The sequence below is a fragment of the Hemitrygon akajei genome, chromosome 1 (assembly GCF_048418815.1).
Source record: "Hemitrygon akajei chromosome 1, sHemAka1.3, whole genome shotgun sequence".
Taxonomy (NCBI): Eukaryota; Metazoa; Chordata; class Chondrichthyes; order Myliobatiformes; family Dasyatidae; genus Hemitrygon; species Hemitrygon akajei.
In genome coordinates, this window is record NC_133124.1 from 32073681 (window position 1) to 32090025 (window position 16345).

The 16345-nt window shown below is 40.2% G+C and overlaps 1 protein-coding gene across 2 annotated transcripts in view; it reads right to left on the minus strand.

Moving 5' to 3' along the window:
• The window catches only part of LOC140725264 (ATP-binding cassette sub-family C member 9-like), a 166290-nt gene that overhangs the window by 76718 nt on the left and 73227 nt on the right, over window positions 1-16345 (minus strand). For both annotated transcript variants that reach the window (XM_073040510.1, XM_073040521.1), the window contains 3 exons: window positions 15691-15879; window positions 9178-9286; window positions 347-387 (listed from right to left, as the gene is read on the minus strand). In XM_073040510.1, the coding sequence (XP_072896611.1) occupies window positions 347-387; window positions 9178-9286; window positions 15691-15879 (339 nt within the window). The remainder of the gene's footprint in view (window positions 1-346; window positions 388-9177; window positions 9287-15690; window positions 15880-16345) is intronic.

The following is a 16345-nucleotide window of genomic DNA, read 5'->3' on the forward strand; positions in this document are numbered from 1 at the left end:
AATTGTCCGGAAAGGGAAGAATGCATTTCAATATCAAGGCAGGATCATGGCAACTTTTGTAAAATGCGGTTAGACTTGCCATCAAAATATTTGGTTTACAAAATATATGCATTGCCATCTCCTGATGACCACACAATATAATTAACTTCAGCAATTCTAAGTGGTTTGAGGGAAGAGTAGGGAATGATATAAATAAACATAGCTTCACTCTCCAGAGTGAACTATCATTGCAAATTATAGCAGGCCTATAAACTATTGCAGTTTAAATTTTTGTATTATTTTGTTATCTCAGTTAAGACAGACAAAAATATTAAATCAAAATGGTGAATGATATACATCTACCTACCACTACTGTTGCTAAAACAGGTGTCACTTGGGTGAGGAATACTGCAAAGACAATTTGTAATAAAATAAATTATCCAAAGTAGTAGAGACAACAGAAAGCTTTATAAAGGACAGAGTTACAAAAGAAAACTGCAACAAGAGCTTTAATAACTTCAATTATACAGTGTTAAACATCAGCATTCACACTGCTCAAGCTTTGGAATAAGTTATTAGCAGAAATTAAAAAGTATCTGGCAACTAAACAATTAGATATTACGATAGTTTCAATTAAAGTCTCAGAAAGAAGCTTTTCTAATACTATGAAGTTATATTTTAAGACATTTAGTTGTATGAAAACACTGTATTTTACCAAAATATCCTCTTATGTTACTGCAATTTTCTTACTTCGCCACCTAATCCTATGCTTTCCATCTGCTCATTCCAGAATATACTGTATTTCAGGTTCTATGCATTCATTGTGTAAATCTCTTGTACAATGGATGAATGTTGTAAATTTTAATCCCTTTTGTAATTTTTAATAGGACAATGAGAGTCTAATTTCTTTAAGCTTTTTCAAATCAAACTGTTCATTGTCTAGTTTCTTTCATGTGTTTCTAGGGTAATTGTCTTGATTCAATTTTACCTTTGCTGAAGCTGACTAAGAATCATCATGGAATCATATGGCAGTCAGATGGGTCATTCACCAATATATTTGTGTTTTGCTAATGAAACCCCAAATTAATTCCGTTTACTCAGAGCACTCACCAGTCCTGTAACATGCTCTAATTCAAGTATTTATTACATTTTCTGAAAAGAACTAATGCTTTTGTCTTTAAAATAAAGGCAACTCGAACAATTTTCTCCTCACTCAGTAATTATTTTAAATTCACGTCTTCCTGTTACAATTTGCCTCATGTAACTATACATTTAACATAGCAAAATTTCCAAAGTGGAGTTATTAAACAAAAACTTAAAACAAGCCTTACAGGGAAATATTAGAGAGCTCAGCCTGAAGTTCAGACAGAGTTAGGTTTTGTGGGGCATCTTAAAGGGGGTGAAGTATTTCTACATAAACTTTAAAGTTTAATGTCTTCAGCTCAAGGCAGTCACCAATGGTGAATTAATCAATAAACCAAATTTTTAGGACCTCCATATTCAAAGGATTACAAAACTGCAAGGGGATAAGAAAAAGCAGTTAAAGGCCCAGATAGCAAAGTTTTGAATGACCTGAGTAAGGGAGAATAGAATGAACGAAATAGCTAGCCAGAATGCATTGAAATAGTCAAGCCTAGAGCTCAGTAAAGTATTGCTAAAAGTTTCAGCAATGAATGATCTGAGCTCAAAAGGCCAAATGAACACTAAGTATGACACCAAGGCTATCTTAGTTTCAGACAAGTATTAAGGAGAAGGATCTAGTCAGTGGCTAGGATGCTAACTTTTCGTTAAAGAACAAAGTTTATGACAAAGATTGACATCAAAGGCTTTAATCTCTCCAATATGTGAGAAAATTTCTGTTCATTCAATGCTGCATGTCAGATCTGAAAATTTAGTGATAGTGGAATGGTTCAAGAGTAGCCAAATAGGACTACAGGTTGGAGCATACATGTGGAAATGTTTCAGGACAATGTTACAGAGAGACAGCATCAGGATGAGAGGAAAGTGGCTGAAGACATATCTTTGAAGGACACAGGAGGTAATACTTTGATAATAAATATAACTTTTGAACTTTGAACTATGATCTGGAAGAGGAACCACTGTTGGTGATATGGTTTACAGCTAGATAGACCAGAATTAAAACAGCTGCGTAGAGCTATGGATGAAGGAATCAGCTTTTATTACACCACTTTCCATCATTTAGGAAACAGCAAGTTTTTTCAAGTGAAACAGCAATTCACTTGCAACTCTTCCGATCTAATATATTACATTCAGTGCCCACAACATGGTCTCCTCTGTGACAGAGAAACAAACTCAGAAGGGCTGGATGCTTTGCAGACCAACTTCATTCTGTTCTCAGGGATGGCTACGAGCTTCCAGTTGCCGGTGACTTTTACTCACTAATCCACCCTGACCTGTCTGTTACCTTATGCATTACTCCAATGAATCACAATGTAAGGTTGAGGAACAGCATCCTATCTTCCATCTGGTCACCTTGCAGGCTTCAGGACACAAATTCGCATTGAACACTATCAGGTAACTCGCTTTCTCTGTATCAACATTAACCAATTCTGTTGTACGGTTACCTATCTGAAAAATGTCCTTCCTTTTCCTTATTTGACAACTGCTGCCACATCTGCTGGGCATTTCTAACATTCTTTTGTTTGCAATTATCTGCAACAGCTCCAACCTATATTTCACAGTTTCAACATGTTGCCTTATTTATTTCCCATCTTTTCAACTACCCACCATTACTAGATAAAAATAAAACCAGACAATTCAATGCTTTTACACTAAAACAATTATTTAAGCATTTTAAAAATCAATGCAGATGAACAGATTCAACCACAGACAAAATGTGGCCCGAATATCTACAAACGCAATCAGCCAACCACTAGAAAGCACTGAAACAATAATCCCCACAAGCTACTTATCAGAACTAAATTAAATTCTTGTCTTTTGTGTTATGGTGCCTTTGATTCAAAGGCACCTCATTGTAAAGGGAAAGAATATAAAATAAAACATACAGATTTTAGAATAACCAATAAAATTTGTAACCCCTTTTACCTGCCATACCCTTGCTCCCCCGACATGGAACATCTAATGATTAAGTGGCGGCCATTCTACTTACCAAGAGAATTCTCCTCCGTGATCCTGAATGTAGTTTACACCATGCCAAAGGCCAATGTTAAGCAGGCACTCGAAGCATTGAATGCCGGCATCAACACCCAAGAAGCAGCCTATCCTTGTTGGGGACTTCACGCAGGCTTGTTGGAAGAAATATCTGCCCAATTCTCATCAACCTATCACCGCCAACACCAGGGGTCCCAACAGATTCAACCACTGCCATACTATGATTAAGAATGCCCACCTTTCCATGTTTAGACTGCATTTTGGCAAATCTGTGCTCCTCCTAACTGCATGCAGGCAGAGGCAAAGGTTCAAAGCTCCAGAGATGAGGATAACAGAGAGGTGGTTGTGGGAGGCAAAGGAGCAACTACAGGATTTCATTGAGCCGGTGGACTGGGCTACGTTCAAGGACTCAGAAGATCTGAGCGAGTATACCAGAGTTGTCACGGATTTTATAAAAACAGTTGTAGACGAGTGTCACTCAGAGTCTTCCCAAACCAGAAGGCCTGGTTGAACCTTGAGATCCACAATCTGCTGAGGTCCAGATCAGTGGCATTCAGGTCTGGTGACCAAGTAAAATACAAAAGGTCCAGTTACGATCTCTGGAAAGCCAGCTCACGTGCTAAGTGGCAATTCTGAACCATACTTGAATCACTGAAGGATGCTCGGCAGCTGAGGCAGGGCTTGAATGTTATCCCCTCCTGCAAAGTGAAAGCAAGCGACACAGATGAAAACAAGGCTTCACTCCCAGATGAGCTCAATGCCTTCTACGCTCACTTTGACTGTCCAAACATGGAGGAACCACAGCCCTCAAAGACCCTGTGATTTCAGTGACGTGAGAGCATCCTTCAGGCAGGTGAACCCATGGAAAGCATCCGGCCCAGATGTGGTATCTGGCTGAGTACCATAGATCTGTACTGATCAACTGGCTGGAGCGTTCACCGATCATTTGAACCTCTCACTTCAGTAGTGTGAAGTACCTACCTGCTTCAAACAGGCTTCAATTATACCTAAAGAGAGCATGGCAACTTGCCTCAATGACTATTATCCAGTAACTCACATCCACTGTGATGAAGTGCTTTGAGGGGTTAGTGATGAAACCTATCAACTCCTGCTTGAGAAGTGACGTGGATCCACCCCAATTTGTCTACTGTCACGAAGAGATCAACAGCAGATGCCACTTCATTGGCTTGTCACTCAACACTGGAACATCTGGACTGTGAAGATGCATACCTCAGGATGCTCTTCACTGACTACATCTCGGCATTCAATACTATTGAGATGTTACAGGGTAATTTGTCCTGTTGACTTGCAGGAAATTAGATGCTTTTAGGTGATTAAGTGGTTTTTGTCAAGTACTATTGAGATGTTAAAGGATAATTTGTCCTGATGACATGCAAGAATTTAGATACTAACCACACACAGTGTTCTTGGGTGGATGACCTTTGCTTCCGTTTTAGGTGCTTAAGTACTCTTTGTCTCGTACTATCACTGTTGCCGGGCATGTGACTGTGGGGGTAGCTAAAAATTGTAACTTGCATAGAGGCCACAGTTTAAGAATAAGGGGTAGGCCATTTAGAACAGAGATGCGGAAAAACTTTTTCACCCAGAGAGTGGTGGATATGTGGAATGCTCTGCCCCAGAAGGCAGTGGAGGCCAAGTCTCTGGATGCATTCAAGAGAGAGTTAGATAGAGCTCTTATAGATAGCGGGGTCAAGGGATATGGGGAGAGGGCAGGAACAGGGTACAGATTGTGTATGATCAGCCATGACCACAGTGAATAGCGGTGCTGGCTAGAAGGGCCGAATGGCCTACTCCTGCACCTACTGTCTATTGTGTACTGACTGTGGTGTAAAACCCTATAAAAAGGGAGGGCTGTTCCCTTGTTCGGACGGCATCGCTTGACAGGGCTCCACAAGCACCACAAAGTTTGTTAAGTGATGCTCCAAAAAGCTTGTACTTGCTTAACTAAAGAATCATGGCTATCTACAGAAGTTGGCGTATTGCATTTGTATCAAGTGTGTAAGAATCTCAAAAAAACGAACCGACACTATCATCCCCTCAAAACTAATTAATAAGCCTCAATACCTCCTTGTGTAACTGGATCCTCAGTTTCTCACTTGAAGAACCCAGTCAGTTCAGATTGGCAACAACATCTCTACCACAATCTTCATCAGCACAGGTGCATCACAAGACTGTGTGCTTAGCACTCCTACTCTACACACCTTATACTTATGATTGTGAGGATAACCACAGCTCTGATGCCATAATTAGGTTTAGCTGATCACACCTCTGTCGTTGGCCGAATCAAATGTCGTGATGAATCAGCATGTAGGAGGGAGAATGGAAATCTGGCTGAGTGGTGTCACAACAACAACCTTTCGGAAAATGATTTCAGGAGAACGATACCGGAGGCCCATGAGCTGGTACTCATCGGGGGATCAAAGGTGGAGAGGGTGAGCAACTTAAAATTCCTCAGTGTTATAATTAAGACCATAAGATATATGTAGGAGCAGAATTAGGCCATTTGGCCCATTGTGTCTGCTCTCCCATTTCATCATGGCTGATCCAAATTTCCTCTCAGCCTCAATCTTCTACCTTCACCCCATATCCCATCATGCCCTGACCAATCAAGAATCTATCAACCTCTGCCTTAAATATACATAAAGACTCGACCTCCACAGCTGCTGGTGGCAAAGAATTCCACAGATTCACCACTTGTGAATAAAAAAATTCCTCCTTATCTCAGTTCTAAAAGGATGCCCCTCTACTCTGAGGCTGTGTCCTCTGGTTTGAGACTCTCCCACCATAGGAAACATCATCGCCACATCCACTCTATCAAGGCCTTTCACCATTCGATAGGTTTCAATGAGGTCAGCCCACATTCTTCGGGATTCTAGTGAACATAAGCCCAGAGCCATCAAATGCTCTTCATATGACAAGCCATTCAATCCTAGGATCATTTTTGGGGATCTATTTTGAACCCTCTCCAGTTTCAGCGTATCCTTTCTAAGATATAAGGGCCCCAAACCTAGCACACAGTAGTCCAAGTGAGGCCTCACCAGGGCTTTATAAAGTATCAATATTACATCCTTACTTTTATATTCTAGTCCTCTTGAAATGAATGCCAACATTGTATTTGCCTTCCTCACCACAGCACACTCAGCCTGAAAGTTAATCTTCTGGAAATCCTGTACAAAGACTCCCAAGTCCCTTTGCACCTAGTTTTTTGTATTTTCTCTCCATTTAGATAATGTCAACCATTTCATTTTTTCTACCAAAGTGCATGACCATACATTTCCCAATGCTGTATTCCATCTTCCATTTCTTTGCCCATTCTACTAATCTGTCGAAGTCCTTCTGTAGCCTCTCTACTTCCTCAAAACTACCTGCCCCTCCACCTATCTTCGTATCACCTACAAATTTTGCAACAAAGCCATCAATTCCATCATCCAAATCATTGACATATAACATACAAAGAATCGGTCCCAACATAGACCCCTGTGGAATACCACTAGTCATCAGTAGCCAACTGGAAAAGGCTCCCTTTATTTCCATTCTTTGCCTGCTGTCAATCAGCTGCTGCTTTATCTATGCTAGATTCTTTCCTGTAATGCCATGGGCTCTTAGCTTATTAAGCAGCCTGATGTGTGGCAGCTTGTCAAAGGCCTTCTGAAAATCCAAGTATACAACATCAACGAATTCTCCTTTGTCTATCCTGCTCATTATTTCTTCAAAGAATTCCAACTGATTTGTCAGGCAAGATTTTCCCTTGAGGAAGCCATGCTGATTATGGCCTATTTTACCATATGCCTCCAAGTATCCTGCGACCTCAACCTTAATAGTCGACTCCAACATCTTCCCAACCTCGGAGGTCAGACTAACTGGCCTATAGTTTCTTTTCTTCTGCCTCTCTTCCTTCTTCCTTCTTGAAGAGTGGAATGACATTTGCAATTTTCCTGTCTTCTGGAACCATTCCAGAATCTAGTGATTTTTGAAAGATCATTACTAATGCCTCCATGATTTCTTCAGCCTCCTCCTTCAGAACTCTGGGGTGTACACCATCTGGTCCAGGTGACTTTTCTACCTTCAGACCTTTCAGTTTCTTAACAACCTTCCCTCTAGTTACGGTAACTTCACACACTTCATGCCCCCAACACTCGGAACTTCCACCATACCGCTAATTCAGATCATCCGCCATTTGCTTGTCCCCCTTACCATCTCTCCAACATTGTTTTCCAGTGGTCTGATATCCACTCTCACCTCTTTTATACACTTGATGTGTCTGAAGAAACTTCTGATATCCTCTTTAATATTACTGGTTAGCTTACTTTCGTATTCCATATTTACCTTCATAAAACTTCCCAATCCTCTACCTTCCCATTAATTTTTGCTATATCATAAGCCCTCTCTTTAGTTTTCATGTTGGCTTTAACTTCTGTTGTTAGCCACGGTTATTAATCTTTCCCTTATAATACCTCTTTCTCTTTGGGATGTATATACCCTGTGCCTTCCGAATTGCTTCCAGAAATTCCAGTCATTGTTGCTCCATCATTATCCCTGTCAGTGTTGTTTTCCAATTAATTCTGGCCAACTACTCTCTCATGCCACTGTAATTCCCTTCACTTCACTGTAATACTGATACATCTGACTTTAGCTTCTCCTTCTCCTTCTCAGAGTAAATTCAATTATATTATGATGACTTTCCCCAAAGGGTTCTTTTACCTTAAGCTCTCTAATCAACTCTGGTTCACTGCACAACACCCAATCCAGAGTAGCTGATCTTTTTGTGGGCTCAACCACCCATAGGCACCCTAGAAATTCCCCCTTCAGTAATCCAGCACCAACATGATTTTCCCAGTCTACCTGCATATTGAAATTCCCCCATGACTATCGTAACTTTACCCTTTTGGAATGCATTTTCTACTTCCCACTGTAATTTGTAGACCACATCCTTACTACTGTTTGTGGGTCTGTATTCAACTTCCATCAGTGTCTTTGTACCCTTGCAGTTCCTTAGTTCTATCCACAATGATCCAACACATTCTGACCCTTTGTCACCCCTTTCTAATGACTTGATTTCATTTTTTTTTTTGCCAACAGAGCAACGCCACCCCTCTGCCTTCCTGCCTATCCTTTCGATGCAATGTATATCCTTGGACATTAAACTCCCAGCTGTAATCTTTCCGTCATGATTCATTGGTGCTACAACATCATACCTGCCAATCTGCAACAGTGCTGCAAGTTCATCCACCCTATTCTGAGGATATGTGCTGGGTTCAGCATGTAAGTGCAGTTATGAAGGAAGCACAGCAGTGACTCTACTTTTTTAGAGGTTTGTGAAGATTCAGCATGTCATCTGAAACTTATACAGGCTTCTAGAGATGTGTGGTGAAGAATATACTCGATTGACTGGTTGCATGATGGCCTGGTATGGAAACACCACTGTCCTTGACAACAAAATAGTGCATACAGCCCAGTCCATCACCATCATTGAGCACATCTACACTGATCGCTGTCGCAGGAAAGCAGCATCCATCATCAAGGACCCTCACCTCCCTGGGCCATGCTCTCTTCTCACTGCTACCATCGGGAAAGTACAGGAGCCTCAGAACACACACCCCCAAGTTCAGGAACAGTTATTATCCCGCAACTATCAGGCTCTTGCACTAAGTGGGATAACCACTCAATTTCACTCACTTCATCACTGAACTGTTCCCACAACCTATGGACTCACTTTCAAGGACTTTTATCTCATATTCTTAATATTTATTGTTTGTTTATTTATTATAATTTTTTTTTCTTTTTGTATTGGCACAGTTTGTCATCTTTTGCACTCTGGTTGTTTGCCTGTCCTGTTGGATATGGTCTTTCATCGATTCTATTGTGTTTCTTGTATTTACTTGTGAATGCCCACAAGAAAATAAATTTCAGGGCTATATAAGGTAACATTTATGTATGTTGATATTAAATTTACTTTGAACTTTGTAAAACAAGAGACATTTTGAGCAGATTTGGATTCATGTTACCAAAATTTCACAATAATTATCATTGATAAATCTAACTCACATGTCACAATGACGTAAACAGCTCCTTTCAGCATGTATTTCAGCTCCTTCTCCCTTGCCATCTCAATGGCCTTGGTAAAGACCCCTTCCCAAGAGTAAAGCTTCAAAAGCTGGAAGATAATTACAATGTAGAAACAATAAGAACACCAATTTAATTATTTTGAACTGTTTATTTACATGTTGTAGTAGAAAGGCATTGACTGCAAGGGTAAAAAAATAAAACTTGAATGGCCGCATTTGGAACAGAATAATCAATAAAATTCATAATGTTTGTTCTAGAGGCCATGCAAATGCTAGACACATTTCTCAAGAATTGTGATCTATCACTCTATATTAAAATATTTGCTAAGAGGAAGCCAGCTGTTCATTCTAGACACTCAATATTCCACAAAGCACAATAGAGTTAGGCCTAATACCTAACTGGCAGACATGGCAGGTAGTCTCAATTATACCTTTCAAAGAAATAGAAATGTATCTAATTTATTCTCATTGTTAAATCCTCTTCACTTACAGCTTAAAGCTGCAGTGATTAAAAAACGTGGCGAACAACTCTTGATAGTAATTGGACAACCAGGTAGAACCAGTTGATTAAAGTAAGATCTGACGCAAAGATCCGAATCTTTGAACTTTAAATATGTGGTCTGACATACTGTAAAAGGGCAGCATGTTTTAGCATGATATCCCATGAGTGCATTGTCTAGGGAGTATGGACTTTGATGATAGGGGATAAAGCTGAAGGTGAGAGAATTAAATAAATAATTTGAGGCAGGCAGTGCAGGTGAAGTGTGAGTATGTAAGAGTTGATGGAAACCATACTGATCTATTGGAAACAAAAATAGCGCTGTCACATTAGAGGCTGTTTAAGTTGGGGAAGCGAAAAGGAATGCAGCATCAATTGATAATGTTGTACTGAAAGTGGAACGGCTATGAATTACTCTTGCTTCTGCAGTGTGAGGTTTCCACTTCTTCAAAGAGGCATCTATTGAACCAGTACCCAAGAAGAGTGTGGTGACCTGCACCAAACATTACCGCCTGATAGCACTTACATAAAGAGTTTCGAGATCTTGGTTATGGTGCAAATCAACTCCTTCCTCAGGATGACCTGGACCTGCTCCAATTTGCCTATTGCCACAACAAGTCAATGGCAGATGCGATTTTTCTGGCACATAGCTCTGCTCTGGATCATTTGGACAATGGGAACTCATATGTCAAACTGCTGTTCACCAACTACAGATCAGCATTCAACATAATCATCCCATCCAAATTCATCCTCTAACTTCTATACTCAGGCCTTTGTGCCCCTCTGCCCCTCTGCAACTCGATACTTGAATTCCTTATGGGCAGACCTCAGTTAGTGAGGATCAGTAATAATATTTCCTTCTTGGTCATCATCACAGGTACACCTCAAGGTTGCGTGCTTGGACCTTGCTCTACTCTCTATAAACACATGACTGTGTGGCTAAGCTCAGCCCCAATGCCACCTTCAAATTCACCAATGACACTGTAGTTGTTGGACAAATCACAGAGGGTGATGAGTTAGCATACTAGAGCAAGATAGGACATTGCGCTGAGCAGTGCCACTACAACAACCTCTAGCTCAATGAAGGCAAAACTAAAGATTTGACTGTTGACTTCAGGACAGGGAAGGAAGGTTTACATAGGGGGAATATGCACCCATTTACATAGGGGGAATATGCACCTATTTACATAGGGGGAATATGCACCCATTTACATAGGGGGGATATGCACCCATTTACATAGGGGGAATTTGACAGTGGAGAGAGTGAGCAGCTTTAACTTCCTGAGTGTTAACATATCAAATGATCCGTCCTGGACCCAAACACATAGATGTAATCATAAGAAAAGTGTGCCCGCATCTTTGCTTAGGAGTTATAGGAGGTTTGGATTGCTACAGAACACTCGAACAAACTTCTGCAGATTGATAAGGAAAGGGAAAAGGGAAAAAAACAAGAGATGTAACAAAAGACTGCAAGAGTTTCTACAGATGCACAAACAAGACTAACCAAAACTAATGAGCAATGCTTACAGGACAAATTTTATAGAGGAAAAAGGAAATGACAGGGAAATTAATCAAATACATAGGCAAAATCTTCAGTAAATAATAGAGGGCTCCAGGTCCAAAATAAATGAGATCAAATAAATAAATATTATCTAAAAGCAGATATCTGTGAACTCTGGTTGTCATCTTCTGAAATTCCTTAGATTCTAGAATGGTTCCCACAATGGAAGATTGTAAGTAATGTGGTTACACACAGTACTATGCAAAAACCTTGGTCACATACATATAGCTAGGATGCCCAGGACTTTTGCACAATACTATACTAATTTTATATATTACACTGCAATGTTGCTGCCTAAAAAAATAAATTTCATGACATATGCGAGTGATGGTAAATCTGATTCTGATATAGTCTCTAATATGGACTGAAAGTGGTAAGGGGACAGGGAGAGTGGGATCATGGTTGGGAAAATGGGAAGGGAGAGGGAATGGAGTGAGAAGCACTAGAGAGACATTCTGTAATGATCAATAAACCAATTGCTTGGAATCAGGTCACCTTGCTTGGTGTCTCAGGGCTGGGTATGTCGGCATCTGTGCCACTCCTGCCCCTGGCACGTCTTCTCTGCCACTTGCCCCACAACCCTCCCGTGGCGCTCCACCCTCACCATTCCAACATCCTTTGCTCCTGCCAGATTTAGAAACTCGATCTCCGTTCTACGTTGACAAATACACTACTGTACTGGATTTATGAATGGGATATCATGTCCTGAGGAACTATGCTGTCGTAAACAAGGTGGATATGGACAGACCAGTTTATATCTTATATTAGGAGCTTCAGAAGGCTTTCAATAAGTTCCCACACAAGAAATTTAAATAAAATTAGAGAATTGGTATTGGGAGTACTGTAAATACAAGCCGAGGATGAGTATTAGTTAATGGAAAGTATGATTAAAGTGGTAATTTTCCAGTTGTGAGGCAGAGATTGGTGCTGAGACCCATGTTGTGATATATTGTGCTGCTGCAGCAAGAAGAGCTAATATTCATTGGCATTTATACCGTATGTATGTACAACCATGAGAATAAACTTGAACTTAAAATCATTTAAAATCTTAGGCGTCTAGACAGCTCTACCATGCCAATCCAATTTACTTTTCTGCTACAAGATCTCTTCCTCTAGCTTTGTTGCAAGTGAACTCTCTCCTTAAATAACAAGATTCAATTAAGTTTTCCTTATTGCTTCTTTCTTGACTTCTGCTGTAACCAAACTTTCACTCGGTTATCCTTTTGACACCAGCCTCTCAGAGCTGCCCACAATTCTGATAATTTGGCCAGTACCTTGCTTGTTTCTGCCACAGACGTCACTCTTAAGAGTTACTTTAACAAACCTTCGTTTACTTTACACATTCACATTTTGAAACACAACACTTGGAAACATGAAAGCACCTGGCATTTTAAACTCTGGAGGTGGAAATTTCAGTCTTCATCTCTACAGCCAAATTTTAGTGTAAGTTGCAAGATTCTGATCCAACAAGATGTATTACAAGTTTAAAATGAAACTGGAATAATCTGCTTTAATCCCTCTTGAATGCATGATCACAGAAGAGAGATGCTGTGAACCAAGTAAATTATTGCATTGCATTATGTACGTTATACCTCTTGCCGATTAATGAACAAAAGCCAATATATTGTAAACAGTGATAAAATAGCTTTGTGGATCATATGAAAATAGATATTTACAAATATGAAGTTAAATGCAATTAATTCAGCAGGTGCAATTTTCAAAGATAGATCTTAAAGGGACACACACATAATGCTGGACGAACTCAGCAGGCTGGGCAGCAACAATGGAAAAGAGTACAGTTGACATTTGAGAGAGAGACCAAAACCAAGATGGTTTTGGTACAGGAACCTGCTGCGTTCCTCCAGCATTCTGTGTGTGGGGCTTGGATTTCCAGCATTTGCAGATTGTCTCTTGTTCTTAAAAGGTCACATAATAATGCAAGTTTATTCTTCCAACTCTGGAGAATGTTACCTCTGAATGATCCTACAATAAAAAGAAGTGAGGGAGTATTCTCTGAGGAAACTCAATAGTTTGCCTTGCAGGGTAAATATTGCTGATACAATATGGTCCTCCAATGCTGGAGCCAGATTCTGGCAGCTGTCACAGACCTCTGACATTTCAACTCTGGCAATTATCATTCAAGGCAAGATCTGGCCTGACCACTTCCAAACTCCATCTTTATTGCCAAATACATGAATGTAACCTTTGAATGCATGGACATTGGGGAAGGCTGCAAAGCAGGCAGTTTTGCTTAGACCATAAGATATAGGAGCAGAAGTAGGCCATTCGGCCCATCGAGTCTGCTCCGCCATTCAATCATGGGCTGATCCAATTCTTCCAGTCATCCCCACTCCCCTGCCTTCTCCCCATACCCTTTGATGCCCTGGCTAATCAAGAACCTATCTATCTCTGCCTTAAATACACCCAATGACTTGGCCTCCACAGCCGCTCGAGGCAACAAATTCTACAGATTTGCCACGCTCTGACTAAAGTAATTTCTCCGCATCTCAGTTCTAAATGGATGTCCTTCAATCCTGAAGATGTGCTCTCTACCATGGGAAATAACTTTGTCATATCTAATCTCTTCAGGCCTTTTAACATGAGGAGGTGGTGGAAGCAGGGACTCTCATGAACTTAAAAAACATGTAGGAAAGTACCTCGTTTGTCAAAGCATAGAAAACTGTGTACCTAATGTGAATAAATAGGATTAGAAAGGTCACAGTGGGCCCTAGGGCTGTTTCTGTGCAATACGACTCAGGGAACAGAAAACCTTCAGATGTGGCAGAGTTCAGAAGCACAAGTCTGGAATGATTCTGAGAATAAGAGGTTGAGAATGACCATGATCTGCTCTTCACAGGCACAGCAGTCAAGGCACAGATATTGTGGTATCTGAGGTTAAAGGAAGCCGGAGTTTTGTGAGGGAATAAAGAATGAGTGATGGTCTTTTAAATACTATTATTTCAAAGTGTTAGTAAACCTGACTGGTCCACAAGTAAATAAAGACTGCCATTGTTCGAACAAGCAAGAATGAAGATCCCATTGTAGATTAATTCTGGGTGCTAGGCCAACACTATTTGGAGGAGTATTACACCCAACAAAGGTGCTAGGATACACATACACTACTGACGAGTTGGGAGTTAAATATCATCATTGATTTTTCTTATCCCTAAAAATGAACACATTTTACTTTATTCCTTTCAAGCCAATTTTCAATTTATGGTACGTTTTCAGGTGTTGTGCAACTGACTTCTTCGCACATTAAGTCCAAAAGCAATGAGAAGTCAAACCGATTTCTCGTGGCTAGCAAAGCATCATTATAACTATATCCAACCATTTAAAAAAATTGAGATACAGTGCAGAATAGGCCCTTCCATGCCACCCAGCAATCTCCTGATTTAATCCTAGCCTAATGACAGGACAGTTTACTATGACCAATCAACCTACCAACTGGCATGTCTTTGGACTGTGGGAGGAAACCAGAGCACCTGGAGGAAACACATGTGGTCATGGGGAGAACGTACAAACTCTTTACAGGCAGCGGTGGGTTTTGAACCTGGGTTGCGTGTACTGTAAAGTGTGTGCTAACCACTATGCTACCATGCAGCATTATGCTACAGATTTAATTTCAAATAAGGTAAAGCCTTGAAGTTGTGAGCTGAAATAACTTTGAGATCAGCCACCACGCAACCTCTCAACCATGGAACAGATGTGGTTAGTCAAGACTCAGAAGATTTAAACTTCTTAGACTGTTTTGCAGAGAATAGTTTCGATCTAGGTCTCACTGGGACTGAAGGGAATGCTACCATGGTCACAATAATTAAGGATATTATTATTTGACTGAAAAAGTTGTCAGGGGAGTAACCTAATAAGCAGTATTCAAAGAAACGTACTGCTCTGTGTCTTAAATTGATTTTTGGAATTAGAGCTGCTGAAAAGTTCCTCAATTCGGTAGAACAAAATCCAAGTTATTTGCAATCATAGTGATAAAGTCACTGAGTCATATTGCACAGAAGCAGCCCTCGGGCCCACCATAACCTATATAATCCTATTAGGTACACAGCCTTCTATGCCTTGACAATTGAAGTACTTGTCTACGTTTCTTAAGTGTCCTGAGAGTCCCTGTCTACACCACCTCTTCAGGTAATATTTTCCAGACTCCAACCAGCTCTTGTGCAACAAAGTTCCCTTCAGATCTCTTCCAAACGTCCACCTCTCACCTTAAACCTGATCACATATTCCTTATTCAATTAACTGATCCAGGTGGTCTGTCAAGTCGGAATGAAATGGCATCTCGGTACGACAGTAGATAGTATTCTTTTAACATCAGACAGTGAATTGAATTCTCCAAGATAATAGTTTTATGTGCATTGTTTTTCCAAGTTAAAAGAGGAATGCAGAATTGGATTTGATTAACCTTGAGTAGCAGTCATTACCTTTATGTTCTGCAGCATTTCGTGGGATTTCTTGATCCTGTCATCTGAACACTTCATTGTTTCTTGTTGAATAGAAATAAATTTTTTCGCGATGAAGTACTGCAGAGGGGTGAGCAGGATAATGATAGAAACTCCTATCAAAGCACTGTACCCCAGTTGTAGATAGAGTAGCAGAATTGTCAGTATAATCTGAAATCAAGATACAAGTAATACAGTAAATAGAAAATTAATTAAGTAGTATATAAATAATAAATGGTTTATGCAATTGCAATTGAAATACAGGCTTTAAAATCCTGACCATATTCACAGTGCATTCTTTCAGGAAGGCAAATAGTATTGTCAACGATGCCTGTCATCCTGGCCATCTCTTTTAATCTTCTACCTTCTGGGAGAAGATGCAGGAGTTTGATAGCCTGAATGATGAGACTTAAGAACAGCTTCTTCCGCACTACTAAGACTAACTTCTGAACAAGTCACCTCTTTCCCATCCCCTTCTGAGTAGTGCCGCGACAATCTTGGAATTATTAATTCTACGTCACTCAGTTATTCTGCTCTTGTTACTTCAGCATTTCTTTTTGCATGACTTCACATTGCACCACCACCTTTGTACCATTCTGTTGTTCTACACTTGTGTATTTATTATTTACTATCTATA